We start from the raw sequence: 26,353 nt of genomic DNA, 5'->3' as shown, positions 1-26,353 counted from the left end.
TGGAACGGGGTCTCCCACTGAGGGAGTTTAAAGCTGGATAACAATCTTGTGGAACGCGGCTTCCCTAGGAGGGCACCAACGCGTCCCGGCCGCCACCCCGCCCCCGTGGGGGCCGCTCCGACCGGCCACAGACTCTCCCTGCGGGGCCCCGTCCCGCCGCCATCATGACGGGCTCCGCCCGACCGTTGGGGCGCGCGCCCAGGGAACGCCCTCCCCGCTTCGCGCGCGCCGGCGCCTCGCGCAAGGCCCGGCGCTTCCTTCCGGCCGCCATTTTATCCGCTGTGCCTGGCCTCGCCGCGCTGCCGCCGTTGCTGCCGAGGAGCGGAGAGCGCGTCCCGCCGCACCCAGCCCGGCCACCCCCGGCCCACCGCCCGCCCGACCCACTGCGGCGTCCTAGCGGCTCCCTGCCGCCGCCATGTCCAAGCGCCACCGTCTAGATCTGGGGGACGATTACAGCTCTAGCAAGAAACGCAGCACCGACGGGTGAGGGGCGGCGCGGCCTGCGGCGGGTTGGGGGGGGCGGGGATCACAGCGGCTCCCGCGGCAATCTGCTCCCCATCCTCAGCTCTGGCCGCTCCTGGTGGGGCTGGGCTTCCCCGGGGAGCGGGGCGGCCGCCGTGAAGCGGGGAGGGAGAGGGTTGCAGCGGGCGAAACCCCGGCGGCGCCGCCTGGGCTGGGCAGGCCCAGCAGCCTCGGCGGCTCCCTGGAGCTCCAGGCCCGGGCCCGCCGTCGGCCTTTGCGGTGGGGCCAAACCCTTCGGTTGTGGCGGTGGAGGCGGATGGCGGTAGCGGCGTGGTGGGGAGAGCCTGGCGCGGCGGCGGGCGGGGGAAGTGGGGGAAGGCGCCGGCCCAGCCGCCTGGGCGAGCTGGGCTGGGCTCCCTGTGGCGGCGGAGCCGGGGGCGGCGCGCTGCTCGGCCCACTCCCCGCGCCCGGCTTTGTTTGCGGCCCTTCTCGTTCCTCATCTGTTTTTTTGTTTGTTTGTTTGTTTTTTTTCCTACTTTTTTGTTTATTTCTTTTCTCCCCTCTCCGGTATGAGAGGTCTGGCAGATGTGGCCCTAGAGGTCAGCACGAGGTTTGTTCCGCCTGTATAATTAGTGTCTAGCCTAGTAGGAACGTTATTCCTTTGTTAACGTCTTTCAGTCAGTAGCCGGCAGGGATATGCTTGACTTTCAGTAGGAATCAGTGGTGAGGTGGGTTTCGGGATAGGGGTCGACGGGGAAGAATTATATTTTTTCTTTAGTTTTGCAAAGGTTAAAGTTTTAGGACTGTACTGCACAAGCTTTAGTAGTTTTCTTTAAGGTTAATGAAATTGTAGGAGCACAGACAATATGCTGATGGCTGTCCCTTTATACACAGTTGTTTTAGAGCCTTCTCTGCATAATCTCTTACCCTCTAGTTGGGGGGGGGGAGGAAGGTGGGCGGCTCTTTCAAGAAAATTTCTGAAGTCTAAAGGAACACAAATAAATATTATTTTTATCTAGTCTGTTCTTGATGGAGCACAAAAGACTTCCGTGAATTAATCCACTTCTAAAGCCCAGAAACATTGTTTTGGACTGGAGTATTTATCTAAGAAAAATACTTAAGCTAGTTCTCAAAGCTTGCAATAAAAATAAGTCTACTGTAGCAGTTAGTGTTTATCAATAAACAGTCTCTGCAAAACTCACCTTTTAATTTTAAAGGTGAGCTTGTATAACTTCAGTTTTTAGTCCCTAGAGTTTAATGCTTTTTTTTCTCTGCTAAGAAAAAGTGAATGTTTATTACTGAACATCTATTTCCTGTGTGTAGGATCACTGTGATCTTATTTTTTAAATAAATGTATTGAGCTATTTATCTCATTTGATAGATTTTTTTGTGTGGTTTCCCAGAAGTTGAAATAGCTCTTCTGTGTGTACAGAGAAGTTGTACATATGCAACTTCTTTGTACATGGAGATTTTTGTAAAACTTTCAAATGGCTATGCCAAAACTGGGCATTGTTTAAGTGTGGTACAACTGTTATGGTTGGTTGTAAAGATACTCTCAGGTCAGTATTTCCTTGTTTGTATGTTGGTGGGTTTTATAGTTTTGGTATAGTTTTATTTGGCATTGTTTTTACTGATTATCTTCTGTCATCCTGAACTCTCTTAGTCTTACCATTTTGTATATACTGTGATGAGTTCCCACCAGTGGTAAAACTTTTTAAGCAGAAGTCTTTGACCTTTATGGTGCTTAAGAACTAAACGAGTGCTAGTCTTGTGCCCCTTCCTTGTCCCCTCCTCATCTGCAAATAAAAGCATTAAATGGCACAGAACTGAGAACAAGTCACCACAAGCATAATTGAGTGTGATTATTTCTAGTATTACTTGAAATCTTAATTCATGTAACACAAGCCATGCTAATATTACATTGTCTTGATTTATTTTAGGGTAGTTTGTCTTTACAGCTTTTGGAAGGCTGTAAGGAAGATGCATAGAGATATTCTTGTTAATAGCATGTATGTACATGTCTTGCTCTGTACCAAGAGTGCCTTTACGCAATTTAGTTGCTTTTGGAGCTGGATTAAGCTGAATTAGCTCCTTGAATGGTTACCACTTCACATGTAGAATAGTAGTTTATCTTGCATTCAACCTGGACCACATGAGTAAATATGAAAGTTGTATCAAGTTACCTTCAATTTTTTTAGTTCCTTTTTAATTGAGGCCTGTATTGGTATGTGTGGCCCTACATGGCAACAATGCCAGGCCATCAGGCTTGTAATTCTTTGTGTAATCTTAAGCATCAGCATGACACCTGTTTTCTTCCACTCTTGAAGTGCCATCTATGAAGTAAAAAACTTTTGGAAAAAATGGGAATTGTATAGAAAGTTTTTGGTTACAGTGTTTGTGTGAATTGCATACATACTGTTTAAAATCTGTTATTTTTTTTTTCCAAACATACTTCAGTTGTTGTTGTGTAACATCACAGTTGCTGTGTTAGTGGGATGTATTATTCAGACTAACTGTACTTTGGTTTTTTTTATGTATTGAACAGAAATTCTCCTTTAGCTGCATTGGCTTTATTGCATGAACTATTGCCAGGTTTAGTAATGGAGAAAAACCACTGATATTCTATTAGACGTGCTTAGACTTTCACTGTGATGATCAGGGGTTTTACTTTGTACCGCTTTCACTTCTACATGCTTTTCATCCTCTCATTAGTGAATGCTACAGTGTTTCTTTTGTATCCACATGTGTATGTTATATATATAATAGGGTGGTGAGGCACTGGAACAGGTTGCCCAGGGAAGTTGTGGATGCCCCATCCCTGGAAGTGTTCAAGGCCAGGCTGGATGGGGCTTTGAGCAGCCTGGTCTAGTGGGAGGTGTCCCTACCTGTGGCAGGGTGTTGGAGCTAGACAATCTTTAAGGGCCCTTCCAACCCAAACCATTCTGTGATATATATATGAACATAAGGAAGTGAAAGCAGGTAGACCAGACTACTTCACTTAAAAAACAAAGTAAAAAAACTCCTAAGCTCTTCTGATTACGGAGGGTGTTAACGAGACTCAGGCACAAGATAAATGTGATTAAATTTTGAGTCTTCTATTGTTCATTTCTGGGTTTGAGATCAGTCTTCTCTGTGCAATAATGAAAAGTAACTTAAATGTGACACTTCATAAATGAGAAACTGACAAGTTGCATTTTTAGAAAGTTTAGTAAATTCATATGGCAGCATAAATGTCATTGCTCTTGTTCGTTGTTGACCAAAGGAGTCTGGATGTGCCTGCTAAGTTTCAGTAATAATGGGAGATTGGAAAACATTTGTGGGGGGAAAGTGCTACTATAAATAGATAAGTATTAAAGAGTAAGTTTGAGGGCATGTTATATGTTGTGGTTTTCTATGCTGAGATCTAGTTGCCCCTGCTTCTCTTCTCTTCTTTTTTTTTTTTTTTTTTTTTTTTTAAAAAAAAAAAACAAGAAAGAGAGACAACTCTCTTGATTAACCCATAAGCAGTTGTTTACTTCTGAAATGTAGATAGAACTTGATAGGTTTGTTTTCTTATTTGTATGATTAAACGGCTGGAAGAGCTGAATGAAGAAACTGAGAAATGGGGGATTAACAGGACTTTCCATTCTGGATCATATTTGTAGTCCATTTAATCCACTGTCTTGTTCTTGAGGTTGTATTTTTATCTATGCCTTAAGCTCACACTAATTGCTACCAGCACAGAAGAACACAGTGCTGCCCTCTCCCTTGTGCTGCAAGTGAGTGTAAGACTAGATCACAATTAGAATTGACGTTAGTGGAGGGGGCCTAGGGAGGACTTGTGCTTCACAAGGCTGTTGAAATGCTCGTACCAACACATGGGAAGGGTGTTGTCTGTTCATTTTAGTGTGGGTCTGTTCATTTTAGCAGTAGCACTGGTTTATGTGAGGCTGAAGCATACCTGAAAGTACACTTGAAGCTTCTGACATCATACTGTTTAAGTAAATGGTTATGGAATGGTTTGGGTATTTTTGGTGGGGGTTGTTTGGTTGTTTTTTGCTTTGTTTTTTTTTCTTTTTTACACTTTGACTAGATACCAATGAAGAATAAAAGTCTTTCAGAAGCACACAAACCCACCAAAACCCAAACCTTAACCCCCCCTATTATTAGTGTGCTTTATTCTTTCCCCGAGTGAAGTGTGTGCTGTTACCACGTTGTTGCCGTTTACCATTCTTAAATTGGTTTTATACCTGTATTACCTTTTCTTATTAATGATGTCACTGTCTGACCATGCACTTGTTTATCTCAGTGCCTGCAGATATTTAAAAATCTGATTGTGAATAGCTCATTAACTACAAGTCCAAAGCTTTATTCCTGTCTGATACGTGCTATTAGACTCTTCCACCATTAAAAGTAGCATAACAGAACCTAGTTCCTTCAGTTTGTAACAGGGGTAACTTTTCTATACCAGAGAATATGAACCTATTGTATTCGGCAATGTTTGCCTGCCATTTTACAATAAGAAGAGATTTCTAGCTTCTATGATATTTAACTGTGTTAGAAGTAAGGGTATTTCAGATTCAAGCAAATTACCTAAAAGAACCTTAATTTTCAGACAGTTCAGTGCCTGATGGTTTAGGAGAATCTATGTACAAGTGACGGTAAACAGTATGTTATGTAATCCTTCATTCTTTTCAATGGATCTGTGTTAAAAGAAGTTTTCTTAGAAAAACCAAACTTACGGTGGCAACCTCTGAAGCCATAATATATTGAAGTATTGCAGGGGGGGAAATACAGCCTGTTCGTTTACATAAGATCAAGAGTGGTGGTTGTTTCCAATGTGCAGCCCATTTTGAATTAAAATTTATAGAATCAATTCTAATATAATCTTGGTTACTTCATTTTCTCTATGGGTAGGAATTTGTTTATTACTTCACCAGTTATATTTGCATGCCAGCTGCATGTTAAAAAGAAAAAAAAAAAGCCATGGAGAGGAGTGTTGGCCAACAGTTTTCTTCAGAAATGCTCTCTTTCTTTCAGGCATGCCTGAGTGCTGGTAAAGATGAGAGGGAGTTTTTGTTTTCCCTAAATGACTATTCCTAAAAGCGTTTATATCTGCATTTACTATGAAGTTGGTGTTGACTTCACTTGTTGTTTTGCCGTTTTGATGGGATTCCAGTTAATGTAACACACAAAAGAAGCTGAAGCTGAGGATATCCTCAGTTCTGCAGGCAAAGGTGCCGCTAATCTTTTGACTTCGACCGGTTTAGAATGTGGTGGGGTGTTTTGGTAAAGTGGGGCTTATTTCAAATTGCTGAATTAGGATAAAATCGGGATTTTTGATAAAAATCATGTAGCTATAGTTCTTTGCGTCAAACTGGATATTTCTTTGCAAGTGTTTCAGTGTAGGGAGAGTGAGATTATGTGCAAGAACAAGTACGTGGATTTGCAAAATCAGAAACTGCCACTAAGACTGAGGCCAGAGACTGAAATTTGAGTGGATAACTACAGTGAAAATAATACTGTTTTTCTTTTGCAAGTGCAATGAGCTTTTTTTTGTCTTTATATTTGGAACAAATGGGAATACATAAATGCTGGTCATATTAAGTGTGTGGTAGGCAGTAATACTGGAGAAGGTGGTACAACTTGGTAGTGCTAGGTTAATGGTTGGACTTGATGATCTTAAGGGTCTTTTCCAACCTAATTGATTCTATGAACTGTAGTGGCTGGTTTTAAGTCTTAAGTTTCAGACTCAACAACCTGTATGTGTTGATTGAGTCAGAATTTTATGGAAGACTATGACGAAAATAACCTACAAAGTAATTGTGTGATGTTAAAATAAAAATTTTTCTTCTAGGGCTTGCTTAGCATCTTGAGTTAGTTTTTGTGTCTTAGCATAATTCCCTTGCTAGGTAGGCAAGAAGACTAGTGTTCTCTTATTTTTCTGCAGCAGCAGCAAGTACAGGTGGAAAGAATTGTGAGAAAAGTCTGGAACATACAGCTGATTCCTTACAGTCATTAAATGAAGAGGATGAAAGTGATGCTGTCTTCATGTGATAGCTTTCTTCAGTTTTGCCTGTAATGAGATGCACTGTGGCAGTGCTTATGTACAATGGGCATAATATGTATACTTCATGTTCAGTATGCATCATGCACTGTTTCTCTTTGATGCTTATTCTTCCAGGTAGCTGTTGCAAGGCTTTTTAAAAGATTTGGTTTATGTCCACTTTGTACTAGATACCTTTAAAGTTGTATTGTATATAAATTCCTACTCTGCATTTAAATATTCAAGTATTTCTTTTTTCTGCTGTGTCTCTTAACTCATTATAGGAAAGATCGTGACCGGGACAGGGACCGTGATGACCGTTCTAAAGATCGTGACAGAGATCGTGACAGAGATAGAGATCGTGACAGAGAAAGGGACAAGGAAAAAGATTTGCGAGCTACATCTAACTCTACGTATTACGCGTCTGCTGGGTTACCAACTATAAAGCCAGCAATGATTCCACACAGTATTAACCCTTTCACAAATCTACCACATACACCACGATATTATGACATCCTGAAAAAAAGGCTACAACTTCCTGTCTGGGAATATAAAGAAAGATTTACGGATATTTTGATTAGGCATCAGTCGTTTGTGCTGGTCGGAGAGACTGGGTCTGGTAAGACAACACAGGTGAGTTCTTACCTATATGATGCTACAGTTTTTTAAAGGTTAAGACTGTTGCTAGGTGTGCGTGTGAGGGAAACTTTCTTTGGTTTCTTGAAATCCATTGTATATGAACACCTCACAAATTGTGAGCAAAACTGATTTGATTAATATTTTATTAGCTTAATGAATACGAAAGTGAAAGGAATCTTTCAGCATTTTCCCCATTCACAGTCTAGTCTTGTTGTTTGGCCCCTTATAATTAGGGCCTTATAGTTGGTATTTATCTTTTTTGGTAAAGGAAGGTAAGAGATTTTAATGGCTAGACAGAAGTGTACTAATTCACAAACTGAGATGGTGGTTCCAAATTTACATCTGTAGTTTATTTAGCTGCTTGTGTAGGTAGCAGCTGGAAAGTAGGAAAAAAATCACAGAAGTGGGGACTTGTTAGTGTGTTATGAAACTTGCTGCTACAAATATGAACTTGAAAGGGAATCAAAATGTCAGACACAATTCTGACATGATATGATTGGATCATGTGTTTTGCTGATATTCAAACTTAAGAGGAAGTGACTTGTAGATTCATGGCTTTAAAAAATCTTCCTCAGCACTGAAAATAGTGGTAAGAGATATGCAGATCCTCCTCAACCCTTAAGAAGAATTTTGAGGACCAGTAAACAGGGAAGATCTAAGATACAAGGAACATCACTGTGTATTTATAGCAGGACAAGCTTGCTCAAAACTTTAATCTATCCTCTGGTTTGCTGCTAAAAATCTATGTGGAAAAGTGATGTAAAAAAGTTCTTTGTGACATGATAAATTCCTTTTATCTAGGCAGAAAATAAAAACTCAAGGATCTTTTAGTCTTTATAAAATGGATTATAGCTAACTTCGAGTAAGTCTTACAGAAATAAATTTTTAGTCATAAAATCTGGATGTCTAGAAAATGTGAAGGACGTAGTAGTTAGTACATTGGATACCTTTTATAGCTGTACCTGAAATATTTGAAGTTATAGGTCCTTCTTGCTGCAAATTTTAGGAACCAATGTGTTGTTTGGAAAGTACCTTATTGCATTATCTGTATTCCTTTTTTAACAGGTATAAGCTGAGATCAGGATCTTAGAGAATTCTTCAGAAAAGTTTGATTATACAGTTACTTAGAAGAGATAGTATTCTGAACGTTCATGTAAAAAGGATTTTCGTACTTATCTATATGAAAACAAGATTTCTCGTTGCATCATATGAGAATTTGAAGATCTAAAGGGGGGATGTTCTTAGTATCTGTGACTTAAAGTTCAAATACTTCTTACTATCATGTCGTTCCCCAGGCATAAAGCTTCTCCTAAATTGTCTTACTGCTTTACCCCTTACTTTCTGAAATGACTTAAGAAACCTAAAGCATCTTTCCTAAAAATGGGATTTAAGCTACCAAAAGCACATAAGCTGTTTTGGAAGCTTCACTGCTTCCTCTGAATTATCTCAATGAGATAAGTTTTGAAATAATTGAGTGCATGTAGGAACATACCACTGAAAATGATCCTGCTGCTGTTTAATGAAAACTTAGTTTTGCATGTGATAGTGTCATGTCCTTTTTGCCATCAACTGCTGTCTTAAAACCAGTTGCGAGTAGTTGTTTTTCTTCTGCTTAAGTTAACTGGTCAGAGCAAGAGAAATAACTATCTGTGGTTAAGAAACCCTCTAATGCTCAAAGTGAAGGTGTACATCTATGCTTGCTTTTATTGGTATAAAGTTTGCATTATTTGAAATATGTAATGAATTGTTCTTCACAAATGATTATCTTCCCTTTCATGGTGATAGGAGAAGGCTATATAGTAGTAGATAATATTTTTGAGAGTGAGCTGCTGCCTGTCAGTTCCCTTCTCTACTTATTATGTCCAGGTTTTCCCTTTAGTCTTGTAGAGCACACAGGTTTGGAAACTTCTGGCTTTGACAATGGAAACAACAGGAGATAAAACTTTTCTCAAAGTCTTGTTCTACATAGACTTAATCCCAAAGTGCTGAAGTAGTATATTGGAAGCCAAGACCGTTAATTTTCAAGTCTTCCGTTTTGCAATGGCTTGATTTGTAATTTAAACTTAACCTTCTAAATTAACTGTTTTCTTTAAATGCTCTTGGAATATGCTCAGTGGTGGAACAGGTGGGCTGAATTTCTTTTAGAAAGAGGTTAAGTACTTGCTATAATTGCAGTGTGCGCTCCCTTGTAAATGTGGGATCATGTGTGGTGCTGATATAATAATTTAAATCTCTTACATAGGTGGAATAGTAGAGTAGCATCTGCTTTCTTTCACTTTAGAGCCTTAACTATAAAGGGTTGGATGTTTGTTGACATAAGGGATGACACTTTGTCAGCAAGTTTTCTTGGCAGGTGAAGTTCAGAAGCAAGGTGATTCTGAGTGTAGCTTAATCTGCTGTCCTTGCAGTCCACAAGAGAATTAATATGGGTAAAAGTCTGACACATTTTCAACTAAGGAAAATTCTGAGAATTCTACCATATAACTTCTAATGGAGAAAGTTTTTAAGTGAAGCGGCTCAGAAAAGCCAGAAGGACAGTGCTTTCCCTCTCTTGTTCTGCATCACTTCAAAAACATGACTTCCCTTTGGCTTTGGAATAGTCTTTAACAGCCCTCACTCCATTTATCTTTGATCTTAGAGGCTGCTGTATGTGTAGTCCTGTTAGCAGTTTGAAGAAGCCACAATGATGTATTGTTGTTTAAACAATTATTCTATCACTTGATTACCCCTCCACACCTGGGAAAGGGTCATTGGGAAGAAACAAGGAAACTCAAGGGTTGAAATATAAACAGATTTAATAGAATAAGATTAGATAATTGACATTAATAACACTGAAGAACTGATATTGATGCTGATACCAATATAAAATATACAAGGATTATACTGAGATGATTATATCAGCAGGAAGCCGTGCACTCCCAGCAGTGGGCAGCAAATGTCGGACACTGCAAGCGCTATGGCTTTAGGAGGAGGGGAAGGCCTCAGGGTTCCGGTACTGGAGCAAGAACTTCTCTGGATCACAGCCATTAGGGAAGAGAGAGACCCCTCAGCAAACTTTCTAATTTACATTGAATGTGATGTTTATGGTATGAAATAATCCTGTTGGCCAGTTTGGGTCAAGTGCTCAGGTCTCACTTTTCCTTGTCCCCGTACCTGGCTAGCTTGAAAACACTGAGACCTTGAAACCTGCATACTGTAGATGGCTATAAAGTAAATATTTTCACAAATTCAGACACTAGAGTCTTCTAAAAGTGCACTTTTCCCAAGCATTAGAAGAGACCTTACTGAAAAGTAAAATTACTGAAAGAGAAATTAATCCTGTGTTGCTCAAACCAGGACAAGTCCCTACCTCCTCATGTTTATGGAGGATAACCTCCATTTGATAATCTCTTAAGTGAGGAAGACCTTGAGGTTAAGGGGTGCTAGCTAAAGCTATTCCTCACGCTTTTGATAATGATGAAATAACCTTTTTTTAAGCAAAGTCAAGGGTTTTGATGATTTGTAGGTTTTTTGGGTCAGTGGAGTTGAGTTCACTTTTTATATTAGGTTTTATAGGAACCAGATGATAAGAAGTGTTCAGTATATTCCCAGTCACGAATGAAGCAGAAAATGTAGTATGGCACAGTCCTTTTTCCAAGTATTTGTATGTCTCTTAAAGCTGGTTGTGAAAAGTATTCTGGTGGTCATCTAAATCAGCTTAACACATTGAAGTCTGTGTATCCCTTTTATTTCATTTGACACCAGTACTGTAGGTTTTGCTGTTTACTGGAAAACCACTTTAAATTATTTTTATTTCATGCTACTGTGGCCCAACAGACCTGCTGTTTTAAAATTTATTTCAGGACTTCCGTTTAAAGACAAGAAGCTTCACCTAATATGTTGAGTTTTTATTAGTGTCTTGGGAAGCAAATTCCTTTCTCTACACTACACGTTAGGGGAGTGTGTACGTCTTGCAGGATAGGGTTTCAAGTAGGTGTTATCAGTGTTCAAGAACTGCTATTATTTTTAGTGTTGAATAGAGTTACGGAAATTTGAGTTCTTTTTTTCTCGACAGTCTACTGGTCTCCTGTTGTATTTTGATAATCTTTCCTTTTTTTTTTTATTTATAATAGAAATATGTTCTTCATTTTAAAAAATAATTTTTCATTACAGTCTACACTTGTCTGCTTGTGAGTGTGTTTTAGTGGTCGCTTATGTCCATTTTGCTGTGTAAATATGGTATTCTGGAAGAGAAATTTTCCTGGTTTAAATTATACTGCTTTTTCCATATTTCCACATTAGTGCAATGTATAAATGTTTTTTTTTCCTCTGTAAATGTGAGCTTCTAAGAATAATTGAAAAACAGTTACTAAGGAGGAGTGGATTTTATTTGATCTGTAGACTTGGAACTAGTTATGTCTGGACGTACCTCCCCATAGAATGTCACACTGAGAACAAGTTAGGAATATTCCATCTTCATCAAACTGTTACTGACCTTAGAAGTACTTCTGAATAAAGCTTCTTATTTTGGGTGGTTCTTACTGTTTCCAGATTCCTAACAGGAGCAGAAAACTCCTGACTGATCAATGAGTGCTGACATAGGAAGCAAAACATAGGAGTTTCATATCTGGTTGATAAAATTTCAAAAGAACAATAACTAACAAAATTAACATAACTAATTAATTGTTCATTTTATTTTCTGTGATTCCTGGCTAAGACAATTTTTATATCACTAAAATATTTCTTTTTGCTTAATATATTAATAAGCATTACTGTTGAAAGCCACAAAGTGTAAATTGCTTACTGTAAAACTTGAAACAACAAACTATGCTATGGATCTCAAAATTCTGAGTGTTAACTTGATTGCTTTGGAGCATGCTGGCTGCTGCTAAATCGTTATAAGGTACTGATCTGACAGTGCTTAAACGTACTGTGAACCTATTTCCTTGATAACTTCAAAGATAGTTATGTATATACTTAATGTGAGCGTGCTTTATATAGTGGCATGGGATCCAACTAAATAGTCTATCTGCTCTCATGCTTCAGATATTTTTCTGCATGCATTTGGCATCTCAGTGGAATTATAAGTAACTTTATTTGACACAATAGAAAGGTTGCAGATTACATCTTGCCATTTGAAGTGTGTTTAAAACTGAATTTTATTCTTGACAGATCCCTCAGTGGTGTGTTGACTACATGCGCTCATTACCTGGACCAAAGAGGGGAGTAGCATGTACCCAGCCTAGGAGAGTAGCCGCAATGAGTGTGGCACAGCGGGTTGCTGATGAGATGGATGTCATGCTGGGCCAGGAGGTTGGTTACTCTATTCGATTTGAAGACTGCAGTAGTGCAAAAACCATTTTGAAGTAAGTATGGCAACTGTCAGGTAAAGGTATAACACAGCCTGCTCGGAGGTGGGGGTAATCATAGGGTAATGAAGGGTATGAGCAGAGTTATGAAAGGAGTGAATCTGTGGACAGGCACTTTCTATGTCTGAGTGAAAAGAGAGACAGGAGCCATAGCATGAGCTGAGAGAAACCTCGGGCGTGGGGCTTGAGTAGAATTTATGGGTCATTCCTCCTTGAGAAATCATGGCACCATATGGAAATTAATTTTAAGTCATCCATAAAGAAGGGGGTGATCTGAAGAAGTACTTTTATGATTAAGGTGCTATTCAGAATAAAGCCCTTCATCATTCAATTTCTTTTCATGTATGCATTCAGCCCACCTTTGTCTGTGGTATCTTCCTACTCGGGGTAATCCTGGTTAAGTGCAGTAGCTTACTTCAGTAAGGAGAACTACTGCAACATTTCAAAACTGGCCTATACCTGACTCTGCAACACATAATCTGTAGTGGTTTAGTTGCCAACTGTTCTAGATTTGCTGTGCTGTGTAGGTGGAACCAGGCGCGCTTCATACGTCATTTGCAGATGGCATTCAGCATGCTCAGTTAAAAAGGATTCCATGTAGTGTGGTTCAAGGACTAGTGCTTTTCTATCAAAAGATGTCATCTTCTCTCTTGCTTATAGAAGTAGTTGAAGGCTGGGAATAAAGTTAATGTGTAAAAAGAAATTTAACTGATGTGGAAAAGTGAACAGATGATCTGCAATCAGAAGAGGGGAGAAACAATTGCAGAAATAGTATTTCTAGGATTTCTGAGGATTTTTTCCCATTCTTTTCCTGTGTCTGGTTATAGACCTGGAAGTCTGCCACTAATAGTCTACAAACTAGTTATATATGTTGCTCAACCTTGTTCCTCCTTCCCTTTTTTTTTTTTAAAGCTCCCCCCCTCCCCCCCGTCCCAGATTTCACTTACGCTCTGCAGTAATTTCTATTTGAAAAGTTAAAATAGGCTTGTTAGGCTTTTTAGCTTGTTGGAAATAGTTTACTGATGTTTATATTCTAAAAAAGTTGATTAAAGGCTTAGTTCAAGCAACCTAGTGAATGATATGGAAGAGGATTCTGTATCAGACTTACTTAATAAAATTTGTGTTGAAATTGTTTGTGTTCAGGTATATGACTGATGGTATGTTACTTCGTGAAGCAATGAATGATCCTTTGCTGGAGCGCTATGGTGTTATAATTCTTGATGAGGCCCATGAGAGAACACTGGCTACTGATATTTTGATGGGAGTTTTGAAGGAAGTTGTAAGGCAAAGATCTGATTTGAAGGTCAGTAATGATGAAGCCCAAGAGCATATAATTTCTGGTTGCAGGCATACCAAATAAGGTATCTCTGTGCTTACCATTACCTGATTTTTATAATCAACTGAAGTGTATCAACCGTGTTGTGGTTTGGTTTTTGTGTTTTGTTTTTTTTTTTTTTTTCATCTAATGGTAGTCTTTATTGGAAAGGTAACTCTAGGAAATTCTTAATGCAATTTGTATTGAGGAAAATACTAGAAACAACACAATTGTAGTTTAACCTTTCTGTATTTGACTAGGAGTTTTTTTTGACCTTCGTAACAAGTGTGCTGCATTCAGGTGATAAAAGTATGCTTAAATTGCAGTCAGCAGTTGAGTTTAGTTTCTTCCTATTACATATTGTATGCATAATATCGCACAAATTCTTTTTAACCTTTGGAGTAACTTTTTGTTTTTTCCTTGAAATCTACAGGTTATAGTTATGAGTGCTACTTTAGATGCTGGCAAGTTTCAGATCTATTTTGATAACTGTCCTCTTCTAACTATCCCGGGTCGCACCCATCCAGTGGAGATATTCTATACTCCAGAACCAGAAAGGGACTACCTTGAGGCTGCTATTCGAACAGTGATCCAAATTCACATGTGTGAAGAAGAGGAAGGAGATCTCTTACTCTTTCTTACTGGACAGGAGGTACTTTCTTCATTTTTTTTTACGTATTATTCTGTACAGAAACTGTTTTAAGTGACTTGTGTAGACTGAAATGTTTTGTTCCCTTTTCTGTTTATCATTGGAACGACCTCGGTCTTTCTACCTGTCGTACAGTTCAGGTCGTTAGTCATTATATGTATCTGTAGTATGCTGTGCAAGCCCTTGTCTTACATGGATACTTCTAAAATAGAAACTCAGAGTGTGAATGCTGTGTTTGTACTGATGTGAACTCAGAAGTTCCGGGTACCCAGTAGCATCCACGTTTTGACTGAAAATGTAGTTTTGTGCACTTCTGGGTGTGTATTGCACAATTTATCTAAAGAATAACACTTTGCTTCTGCTACTTAGCTGTCAGGAGTAGTTTTAATAAAAATGCTTGGGTTTTGTTTTTTATGAACAGCTTTGAGTATTAGGTTGTAGTTTTTTCATTCTGTACCACAAATAGTGGGAGTTATGTCTCAGAAATGGACTCAGTGCCTTGCAAAAGACAATTGTACAAAAGCACTTAAACTAAACTACATCAGAAAAAGAGGATTTTCTGGAACTCTTAAATCCTTTGCTTCTTGAAATAAACTGGGGTGGTGGTGGGTGGGTTTTTGTTTTTCAGTCCTAATCTCTTGCTTTGAAGCTCTTTTGAGTGTCCCTATTAGTAGAATGAGATGGAGAAGAGGTAAAAAAACCCATAGGCATTGTGAAAGTTTACTTGACTGGGTCAACCTAAAATTAGTATTTTTAGTAGGGGGAGAAACGCAGCTAGCAAAAATGTTTTTCTGACTTGTTCTTAGTGCAGTCAGTCCTCTTGAAGAAAAAACCTTCAAAGGATGTGGAACAACTCAGTGTCTTTAATCATACACAATCTTAACTATGCCAAGGGGGGAAAAAAGGTACAAAAAACTTGTAATGCTAAAGGTATGCAGGCTTCTTGAGTAGATTTGCCAGTTGTGAAGATGTGTTGCCTCTTAGATGAGTTTTAAAGGACATTTTTGATTAAAATGTCCTCTGGCAGGTCATCTCCTCCCTTAGAAAACCAAAACAATGACTGTTGCTGTAAAAGCAGATACTCTAGGCTTTGCATTTGTGCTTCTTTGTTTGGAGTGTTGCTGTGAGTTAAAGTACAGGTAGGGAAAAATACTTTAATGGTTGTGGCTTTGAAGTCTCCCTGTTTGGTTTTAGTTAGAAGTTCTAGTTCAGACTAGTGTGGCAGGTAACGTGAGAATTAGTGAAACAACTGTGGGTGAATGAACCAGTGGCAACAGACAACGCTGCTGTCCAGCTGATTTTGTTTTCTTACCAGGATGATAAATCAAGCTGGTCTTTAACCTTTCATGAAGAACAAATACTTGCCCTTCTAATTAGCAGCTGTAAATCATGTCCTTGCTACATCAGTTGTTATGTATTGCTCTAAAATATTTGTTCTAACAATTTGAGGGAGGGGGGGTGGCTGTCTTCATATGTTACCAGCTCTGAACACCACTCAAGTTTGGCAAATGGCTCTAGACCCAACTGGTCTAGTACCAAGGAGTGCTACAGAGGTACTCTGTTCTATTGTGTGAACAAGATCTTTGATTTCCACTGGGTTAATTTACAGAACAAAATGTGTTGTAAACAAATTTTTAATAAAATCATGCATGTAGTACATATTCATATGTACAGATATAAACATGCAATTTATCTAACAATATCCCTGTATTAAAACTTGCATCCGTAAGCCACTATCCTCTGTGTTTTTTTGTCTAGAGTTCTCCACGTATCCATGGATGATGCTGTTCAGGGGCACTGGAGTGGCTCTGTCTGCAGCTAGTCTGAATTTAACTAGTTAGCATGAAGCTGAAGTTGGGTTTAGCTTCTGTAGAGAAGCTTTGAGGGGTTGTATTTGTTTTAATTTATGATGTTTTGGGGACTCTGAGGCCCACCTTTGAGCCTCATCGTGCAATCTACATGTGTACTACTGTTGAATCTGAAGTGATAGGATCTACTGTAATCTCAAGAAGTGGAAAGTGTGCTCTAGGTACCGCTACCACTATGTGGTTTGGGTTCAGTAGGTTTAGTAGCTCAAGTCTTGCCATTGATTTTTGCTGGGCAGAAATGCTTTGTTTTCCTTTTGGATTCTGGAAAACAATATGAACATGGTGCAGAATGATTTGATTGTCTTGTCAGAAAGATGCATTCTAGGTGAAACCATGCAAGTGTCAACTGTCTGAGGCCTCATATGAGGAGTAGTTGTGGTGGTCTAAGGCAGAATGAGGGTCCTTAGTAGCTACTGCCTTCAGTTCCCACTGAACTTGAAAGTAATTTTATATGAGCAGTAAGATGGATAGCAGTTAACTTGTACAGATTAGTTAAGACATAACGTTGATGGTGGAGCTTGGACATAGGGAAGATTCTGTGTTGTCAGGCCCAAAAATAAAAAAAAAAGTCTAAATACATTTGGAAACCAGAGGAATCTTAATTGTATAAGCCTGTTACTGGATGAATATAAAATTGTTGTTAATGGTGCAGAAATAAGTGTTCAATAAAGACTTCCTTCATGAATCCTGAAAGGAGGAAAAAGTACATGATTGTGTTGCATGAACTGCTTTTCAGTCCATTAGTAACAAAAGAGGATGTTTTAAAAACACTTATTAGGAATAAACACTTTGAAACAGGACTTGTATCTCACAGTCCCTGTAAGAAGGAGAGCTCATCTGTTGATTTTTAAGAACAAATAAAAAACCACCCTGGTACATCAGGGAGGTTCCAGAAGATGGAAGTAACGTTAATGTTTCATGCTGATAGTGTTAAAAAAAAAAAAAAAAAAAAAAAAAAAAAAGGTATAACCTGGATAACTGTAAGCCGGGTTGCCTGACGTCAGTGACAGGCAAAACTGGGAATTCTGTTCGCAAGGAAATCGTATAATTACATTTCAGTCAACATGTCTGTCTTAGACAATAGGTTTTGTCAAACTTGTTCTCAGTCATTGAGATTACAAATATGGTAGTCTAGTTGTGTAGATACACATTTGTTAAACTTTACTTTAAAATGTCTCAAGACTGGCTCACCTGCAGATCTCAGAGGTAGCTGGTTTATTGTCTACTGGAGTTCTGCTAAAATAGTATTAGATTTCACACTCCATCAAGATCAGTAATCTGAGAGTAGGTGTAAAATCCTTACAGATGAAACTTGTGGGGTGGGGGAGGCAGAAATAGTGACACAGAAACTGTATAGATCTATCTTGCATATTTTGGTAATCTAGACACTCAGGAATGCCGCCCCAATACCCTTTTCTCTATAAAGCTAAATGCATCGTTACACGTTTAGGAGGAAGAATCCAGGCTGCACCTGGAGATGTGAAGTACAGATCAGCACTGTTTTTCTTGGTTGTAGATAAAAATACTGCAAAACATTGCTGTGAAGCTCTGTTGTCAGTGTTCCAGAAAGGTTTAAAATGGGATGTTAGTAAAACTGATGTTGGTGTAGAAAAGAGTTGCAAGATATTTCTGAGGTTTTGGTAGAAGGTTTTGGAAATGATTTATTTTAGAGGTACACTTTTTTCATCACAGTGAGGCTAGTTAAGCACTGGAACTATGAAAGAAAGTAGCAGAGACTTTCTTATAAGGAAATTGAAGTCAAAATTGGACAACTTTTTTGGTCTCAGTGGTAGTGACTGGGTGAGGTTAAGGCAATAAATGTACTGGGCTGCAATAAACACAGGTTGTGTCTTATTTAGCCTTGCATACAAAGTATTAAGGGGTTGGGAAGCATAAACTGAAAGAAGTAATAATATTGATGCTGTACAAGTGCTAAAGGGAGCAAGATTTTTTTTTTTCTCTTCATTCATTTGAGATGATGTCAATATTAAGTATTTCAAATAGACCACGTCAGAAAGATCCTGAATATAGGAATCGTGCTGAGACAAGTTCAGCTTTGACTTGTTGACAGAGCAGTTCTCAGTTATGGTTAAGTGTTGACTTGTTCCATGTACGACTTTTTTGTCTAAGTATGTTATTCTACAAACTTTTGTTTCTGAATTTGTATTCAGAGCATCTCCTGAAATGGTGCAGCTCTTGGGGCCAGTTCTGGCAGTAAACTATTGTTTCTTCCTTTTAGCTTGTAGCAGTTTGCTTTCATTCCTATAGGAAAAAAAGGAAATTAGTGAAGTTCCATATAGCTTTAAGGACAAAGACAAAATTTCTAGAAGGCTCACGATATCAAAGCTAGATGTGGCTGACAGTGCCCCTCTTTCTGATGGGAATTCAACAGAGAAGGGGGAAGATTAAGATGTCTGGCAAATATTTCTGGTTAGGGAAGTCCTTTTTATTTATGCATTTTGTCTTTTCCCCGTGTACTCATTTTACACAACGAAAATTGTCATATACTTTTTTGGGCATTAGTTTCCTTCAGGGTTTAACAGTTATGTCTACTTCACTCATTTATCCAAGGTGAAGCTAAATCTAACTGTACATAGTGCAACAGCTGATCTGCTGTAGGTAAGACTGCCATCTCCTATTTAATAAAGTTTAAAGTATGCACTAACTGGAGCATCCTGAAGTTTTGCTCACCTCATGAGATTCTTTGTAAGTGCTCCACATACAGGATCAACTGAAGAAAGGATTTCTGAAATAATGTTGCCAAGGACCGTGTTTACAAAATCGTTGAATTCTGTTTTGCATGCCAAGTGCTCAAATTGTTCCATTAAATGTGCTTAAAATGACATCACTAGTCAACATCTTTCTGTAGAAACAGTTTTTCTGAAGATAATGAGATACAGTTTAGATCTTAAGACTGAGTGGAGCCTGACCAGCAAGTTAAATGGATGTTTACATACACCAGTTGGGCCTGTGAGCCAGAATGAATGCCAGCACTTGAAGTGCTTTGGTGGCTCAGGGTAACTTGCGGTCAGTCATTTGGTAACTCCTGTCGAGTATCAGTGTTGATTTCAAGCCTCATCCATGGCAGCATGGATGAGTCCTGCACACAAACAAAAAGGAAGGGAATTCAGTTTAATGTTTGGTTTTTTTTGACTACCGTTCAATGGAACTTCTTTACGTAAGACTCTTGACAGTGTTTGTTCAGCACAAACTTGCTTCTTAAAGATGTGGTGCACTAACTAAATAATATATGTAACCGTGCCTGTAATTCCTTTCCGTTTCTCTTCTTGCTAATAGTAACCTTTCAGTATGAGCACCTCACTTCTTACTGCAGAAATATCATCAGGAAAAGAAATGAAAGTGAATTTCTACCGAGCATTCAGTTTGAATAGTGTAATAAAGACTTTATTTTCAACAGCAGATAAAGAAAAAAAATCTACTGTGCATGATAAGAAGCAAAATTGGTCTCTTTTGGGGTTAATTTTGTACAGCTCCTTTTAGATGAACTGCTAATGATATGTTCAGATCTTTAGTTTTTGCTGCAGAGCTAGGGAATATTAAGTATTGGAGCAGCGAGATGATAAACTTCAGCAGTGGAGATGCAGTGTTGGAGGCAGCTGGGGAGGTATTGGTTTGCGGTTCATTTATTTCTGAGCCTCTTTTTCTTATCTGTGTGTTCTGACAGAGCCTAAGGAAACAATGTGTTTCTAAATTAAACTGGCCCAGACCATCTTTAAAAGTCACACCTAGAAGATTTTCTGTGATAAGGCTTTCAAAAGTGAGATCTATTAGAAAAAGAAGAGCATTACTAAATATTATTTAGTCATGTGAACTCCTGTGCATGCTTTTAGTCTTGTTAGTATTTACTTATGCAAATCAAAGAGAATGGGGGGGAGAATTAGGTGTCATTTAAGCACTAGTCCTGTAAGTGGTACTCTTGAAGTTAAGGCATAGGAAATCTATCAGTTCTGTCCCTCAGTTTTGAATGCCGACAGCTTTTCATCGTGTCTTCCCAGATCATTTCTATCATGCTGAAGAAATGGGCTTCTTCTGGAGACCTTCCTGTTGCCGCGTTACCATGCTGTCCTTTGAATGTGGAAGTTTTTATATTTACTTCCTGTACTGAGGGGTAAAAAGGAAAATTTGTCACTGTTAATGGTGACAGAAGAAAAAGTTATTTAGTTTTACAAATAAAAGGAGTGTGAATTCAGCTCTACCCTATGTCTCTTATTCTAGCTGAAGTAGTTTTTCTGCATGTTCTGGGGTGAGGGATGGAAACAGTACTGGGCAGTATGAGAGAGAGATAAAAGACAAAGGGGCAGACTGTGAAAAGACAATCTTGAGCATTAAAGAAACTGACCTGCAGCTAGTGCTTTCTGTGATTAAACTGTTGCAAAGAGGTAAGAGGCTGTTGACTAGGGAGCAGCGTTCAGTACTCATTGTACAAAGAGTTACAGTCCAGCAACTTTAGCTGTGAAATCTTTCCAGCTGACACTGAATATGTTTATTTCACTTAATGGTTAAAAGTGCTTTGGAGTACTTAATTTTGACCACAACCGGAAGCATTAAATACACTTCCTTTAGGCCTGAAAAAAACTATAGCTCTTTAGTTTGCTTTGTTGAAACGGTTAGATGTGTAACCTTTGTCAAAGCGTGTGCATGCTTTGTGTGCTGTTACTGTAGTATTTAACAGTGTTCATGGGTGAGTGTGTGTGTGTCAGGACTGCCATTTTGGCTTTTGAGTACTTGTATGTGTAGTTATACATGCTTACGTGAAGTTTTCTCACAGTATTTCACTGGACCTGGAGCAAAAGTTCTGCTCTGTGTCAGCTTGGATGATTTAACATAACCAGTTATTTCACTTGTAGATGTATTGATCTGCCCCAAGAAGAGAAAAATAAAGAAAGCACCATGCTTTTAATTTCTTTGGAACTTGATATGAATAGCAGGCATTGCTGTCCCCATCCAGAGAATGCTAAAATTTAATATAAGCGGCAATCCTGGCATTCTTAAAATCCAGGACTCATTTTGTCAACAGGCTTCAAACTTGGAGTTCCCCTCTGGTTTGTTAGATCTTTTCATTTCTAGCTGCCCAGAAACGCAGGTTCAGTGAGAGGAATAAAAAATATGGCATTCAAGGGGTTTGTGTTTTTTTTTTTTTTTTTTTCTAGGCACTAGTCATCAGCCTGCTTTTTCTTTGGAAAAGTGGGTTAAGATGGAGTAAAAATCCTGTCAGATTCAGGAGGCATAAGTAACCTACTTACTGTTATGTGGAAATATAGGCGGCTGCACTACTATTTCTAATAAATCAGAGGGAAACTGTTGCTTTGTTTCCTAACAAGACACTGCTGAGTGTTGGTTCCCACGCAGACTTAAGTCTTGCTGAAATTCGTGGCACAGCAAGCTCCCGTTGAAACCCTAAAACTTTTTTTGACGTCTCAGAATTGCTTTCTGATACTTAAACTCCTGAAATCCACCTAATGTGACGGGTAGTCTAAATATTGCCTGTTGTATACCAGTTGTTTGAAAACCAAGCAGCCTGCTCAGGATTGTGCATAGAACCAGCCTTAATCACACTAAGTTCTTGGAAGAAGTGCCATTTAAATTGGCTTAAATTTGATTTAATAATAATAATAATCTTGTTTAAATTCTTTTCCTGGTTACTGGATTTTTTTCCTTTTGTAAACTATCTTTATTTAACTGTGGATACAAAATACAAATTGTTGACTCTCAGTTGGATGTTTACATGACTTTGTTTTTCCTGGTTGAAAAATATTCACCACCCCATTAACTCCTTGATTGCTAGTATAGCCATAAAAAGAAATATTTTTCTCTTTGCTGATTCTTGTCTGTCTTTGGAGCTTTTCCAAGGAGAATCGCTTATGCTGTTTAGGGTGTAGAAGAATGCTGAGGACTCTATTAATATTCAAAGCGGGCTACCATGGAGCTCTTAACTGCTACTTGATTCTGGTTTCCATAGTGTTGCAGCTGAGCTATAGATACTGTACACGTATCGGTGGTTCATTTTGATTGGATCAAGCAACAAGTTTTAAAAAACTTTACATAATAGACTTCCTGGGACAATTCTGATGACTAGATGTAGTGAAGTATAGGTATGTTGAGTGTATGTGGCACTTGCAACTTGAGATATATGAACATTTTAGCTAGAATGTAGCATTTCCTTTTTGTAGTTTGTTTGCTGTTTACCTTTTGGTAGCTGTGTATCCTTTGACCCTGTGTCTGTTCCTGCTTCCATTACCCTGGTATCGGTTATCTCAGGTAGTCAGTGCTCTGAGGAATTTTTTCAGGCATAATATAAATGCAAAGCAAGTTCCTTTTCTTCCTCCAGGAAGAAAAACATCCTCTTACGTTTGGGTTGATGGAATGACCCCTCTTCAAAGGGTTTTGTAATTGATTTGGAGTAGATGGTGTGCAAATACTTAAATGTGTGTGCTTTTTTGTGTTTTTTGGTTTTTTTGTTGTTGTTTGGTTTTTTGGTGTTTTTTTAGTGTTGTTTTTTTTTTTTTTTGAAAGCATTTCATACTTGAGTAAGTCAGGACTATTGAATTGGACTTGCCGGATCTTCAGAGTATTAAAGTTAGGATTGTGCTTTCAACTGTATCTGTCATATCTCCACACTTAAATGTTTTTATGTGATACGAATGAATCTTTTAACACCTAAATGAATCCTTAATACTTTCAAACTATGCTTACTACGTGTAGGAGGAATGTGGTCTAGTGGGAGGTGTCCCTGCCTGTGGCAGGGGGACTGGACTTAGATGGTCTTTAAGGTGCCTTCCAACCTAAACCATTCTATGATTCTGTATGCCTTCTAGATTGTGTACTTTGGCATGCCAGTTTTAGTTGTCTGCTGGAATTGGAGGGTGGCTGTGGATACAGTTGAAGGAGAGATGCTGTTTTCTGCCAGTGTTGTAAATGAAATGAAACCACCCTTTTTTTTCCTTTACCCTTTTTTATTTTTTTTACATTAAAACAATTCAGTACTAAAGAATTCTCTTTTACTGTCTTTAGATGAGTGGCAGTGGCTTTTGGTGACTTGCATTCTTTCGGCAGTTTATGATGAGAGGTCTGTAGTTACCTCTGCAAATCTGCAGAGACCAATGGTTATATATGCACTTGTCATCTCTATTTTGAAGTATTTTAATGAGCCCTGATTAGGGATACTTTGAAACTGCATGAGGAAACTCTAGGGAGAAACAACACTTTTATCTCTTTTGAAAGATGGTAGGTGGCTGTGAACACATGTGGCCTGAAAAGTGTGGTGCTTTCATTTATCACTGCTTGCTTGTATTTTACTATCTCTTAAGTATCAAACTGTCCTGGAGTCTCCAGTCATTACTGTTGAAGATTAAGCATCCTGTCCAGTATCAGAGCTTTCCCAGTTACACAGTGTAATCTGCTCAAATTTCATGAAACAGTGTAGTGGCCTTTAGATCAGGAACTAAGGTCTGTGCTGTATTTTTGTTTTAGCATTTGGCTTGTGGGGTTTTGTTGGTGTGTTGGGTTTTTTTGTTGGTTTGTTTCTTTTTTTAAAGATACAGTCTGATTCTGTGTTAAGTATTTAACAGGCTCAAGTGTCAGCTTGTCAAGACTTCGAATTGGTGCAAAGTTGAGAGGGAGTCTCTGTTGCTGCCTAGTTAGTCAACTATTTACTTATAACATGTTGTCTTTTTATATAAGCACCATTGTTAAAGTACTGAGCTCCTGTGTATGATCTGTCTATTGAGTTAGGTTTTTCCTTTTCATTGGGAGGCTGTTACTGAGCTTAAAGGGAGTTATCAACAGAATACTAGGTATTGGCATCTGTGTAAAGAAATTAATTCTCTGTTATAAACCAGTAGGGGGCATTCCAGCTCAGTTTCTTCTATGCCTCTTACATTTTATGAAGGGTGTGTTGGATTTGTTGGCAAAGTGCACCTTTGTTTAAAAGGTTTTTGTAAATATCTGCACTTCATTCAAATTGGCAAGATAATGCCAAAAAGCGTTAGGCGTACTATTAAGGGTCTCTTTGACAAAATGAAGGCTCTTCCTCTTTAATGTTATGCTTACATTAATTATATGTGCTGATCAATACAGAACATGATTATTGTATTGTCTGTGCTACTTCAAAACGTACTCGATACAGTTCCGCTGAAAACTTAAGTTCTTTAAGAAGAAATGAGAAAGACCTAGATTTGTTCCAGGATCTATCTGAATTTATGGTTCCTAAAAAGGAGTCTGCTTTTGTTTTTCTAATTGCAGAGTAAAGCAGTAATTTTATAGAGCCTTTAGGTTAACCTGTTCTGTGTATTTGCTTGTATTAAGCATCACCATCACTTCAGCTTCAGGCTGGTGAATTATTTGTGATAAGGGAGGTCTGGCCTCTTTTCTTGGGCTATATTGTAGCTATTTTTTGCTTTTGCCTACTGTTCCTTCTTGTCATGATCACTTCATTCTTCCATCAGTGGTTCAGCTGAAATATCAATAGTTGGTAAGTGTGCCTCTTAGTTATACCAGTGGAGGTCCTGTTGTGATTTTTAAGTTGAAGTTAATGAATTGTATTATTCATTAACCTAAATTTCTGTGCGCTTTAATTTTCATTAAATCTTGTCATAACTGTAGGTCACCTAGCTGCCTTAAATATAGGTGTTTTTTTAAAATTAAATGGAATTATAAATGATTGAGCTGTGGTGAACTTTTTTTATATGGTAGCTAGTCAGAAAGTAAGCTAGAAAATAAGAAGGTAAAATTACAGCATGAAAAACCTCTTTCATCTTGAGAGTATTTCACTGACTTTTCTTAAGCTTAAATGGGATGACAGTTAATTTTAAAGTAAAATCTGAAACTCTGGATTGAGAGGTTTGGTTTTGAGCATCCATGTTTATACTGTAAAGGTGTTTGTTCTCATTAGGTACAATGAAGCAAATCTTCCATATAATTGCATTAGTGATATGTGACATTAAAGCTTAATTGGCTTATTTTAACTATCTTGCACATCAATTTCTTTTAGATTGTGAAAATTGAAAAGGTCGTGAGTGCGGTTTAATATTCCAGGGTGAGAGATTTCAATTTTAGGACAATTTGCAGAGAATTAATTAGGAAACATGACTAAAAGAAAAAGGATGTTGAATGCAAATTAGGCTGTTCATTAGAGTATAGAAGCTGAAGCATCTTAAAGTATTGTGGAAATTTGATTGCAAATTCAGTAAGCACCTTGATTGATTTTTTTTTTTTAATTATTTTTATTGTAATTGTTCTTCAGGGTGTAGACTTAATATAATTATCATAAGGCACTCTAAAATAAAATATGCTGCCTTTTTCATGGAGTTCTCTTTTAACCAGTATTTCTGTTTTGCAGGAGATTGATGAAGCCTGCAAGAGGATAAAGCGTGAAATTGATGATTTAGGCCCTGAAGTTGGTGACATCAAAATCATTCCATTGTATTCCACTCTTCCTCCGCAGCAACAGCAAAGGATTTTTGAACCTCCCCCACCTAAAAAACAAAATGGAGCAATAGGAAGAAAGGTAAGTAGTATGCTGTTTTAGTATGCTGTTCAGGATCTAGCTACTCACAGTCGTGTGGGCAGTTTCAGCTGATTTAGATGTATTTGGACAGCAACAAGTAGAAGGCTTTTTGGATGAAGCCTTAATAATCCAAGATTTTATCACATTAAAATTTTTTAAGATAACTTGGAGTTTGTTTCTCAGTGAAACTCAAAATTCTGGCTTTCATCTGTAAGGCCAGAATGTTCTAGTAACAATTTGGTTTGAGTGAATGGGAGTGGCATTGATTTAAGTTTCTTGTGAGAACTCCAACCAGTCAGATTAAATACTGAATTTGACAACCACGTGATTTGTGGGGAGGAATGGGATTTTTCTCCCTAAATTATTATTCTGAGGCATCCTTTTTTTGGAAATAAAATGGAGTATCTCTTCAAGGGATGGCAGGTTTTGTCTGTTTCTCAAGGTTTTTGAGAAGGTGCAAGTTAAGACAAGTACATTTAAGTGTTAGGTTTGTGTTTTCTCTAGTAGTAAGCAACGGATGG

General features: G+C 38.4%; 1 protein-coding gene across 1 annotated transcript in view; it reads left to right on the top strand.

Moving 5' to 3' along the window:
• The first annotated feature begins 230 nt into the window (after positions 1-230).
• The window catches only part of DHX15 (DEAH-box helicase 15), a 47,560-nt gene continuing 21,437 nt past the window's right edge, over positions 231-26,353 (top strand). The window contains exons 1-6 of the mRNA XM_063335281.1: positions 231-483; positions 6,772-7,120; positions 12,278-12,471; positions 13,618-13,777; positions 14,223-14,441; positions 25,665-25,832. Of these exons, the coding sequence (XP_063191351.1) occupies positions 416-483; positions 6,772-7,120; positions 12,278-12,471; positions 13,618-13,777; positions 14,223-14,441; positions 25,665-25,832 (1,158 nt within the window). The 5' untranslated portion in view covers positions 231-415. The remainder of the gene's footprint in view (positions 484-6,771; positions 7,121-12,277; positions 12,472-13,617; positions 13,778-14,222; positions 14,442-25,664; positions 25,833-26,353) is intronic.

The sequence above is a fragment of the Chroicocephalus ridibundus genome, chromosome 5 (genome assembly GCF_963924245.1).
Source record: "Chroicocephalus ridibundus chromosome 5, bChrRid1.1, whole genome shotgun sequence".
Taxonomy (NCBI): Eukaryota; Metazoa; Chordata; class Aves; order Charadriiformes; family Laridae; genus Chroicocephalus; species Chroicocephalus ridibundus.
Note: the sequence above shows the minus strand (reverse complement) of the source record. Positions and strands in the feature narration are given on the sequence as shown.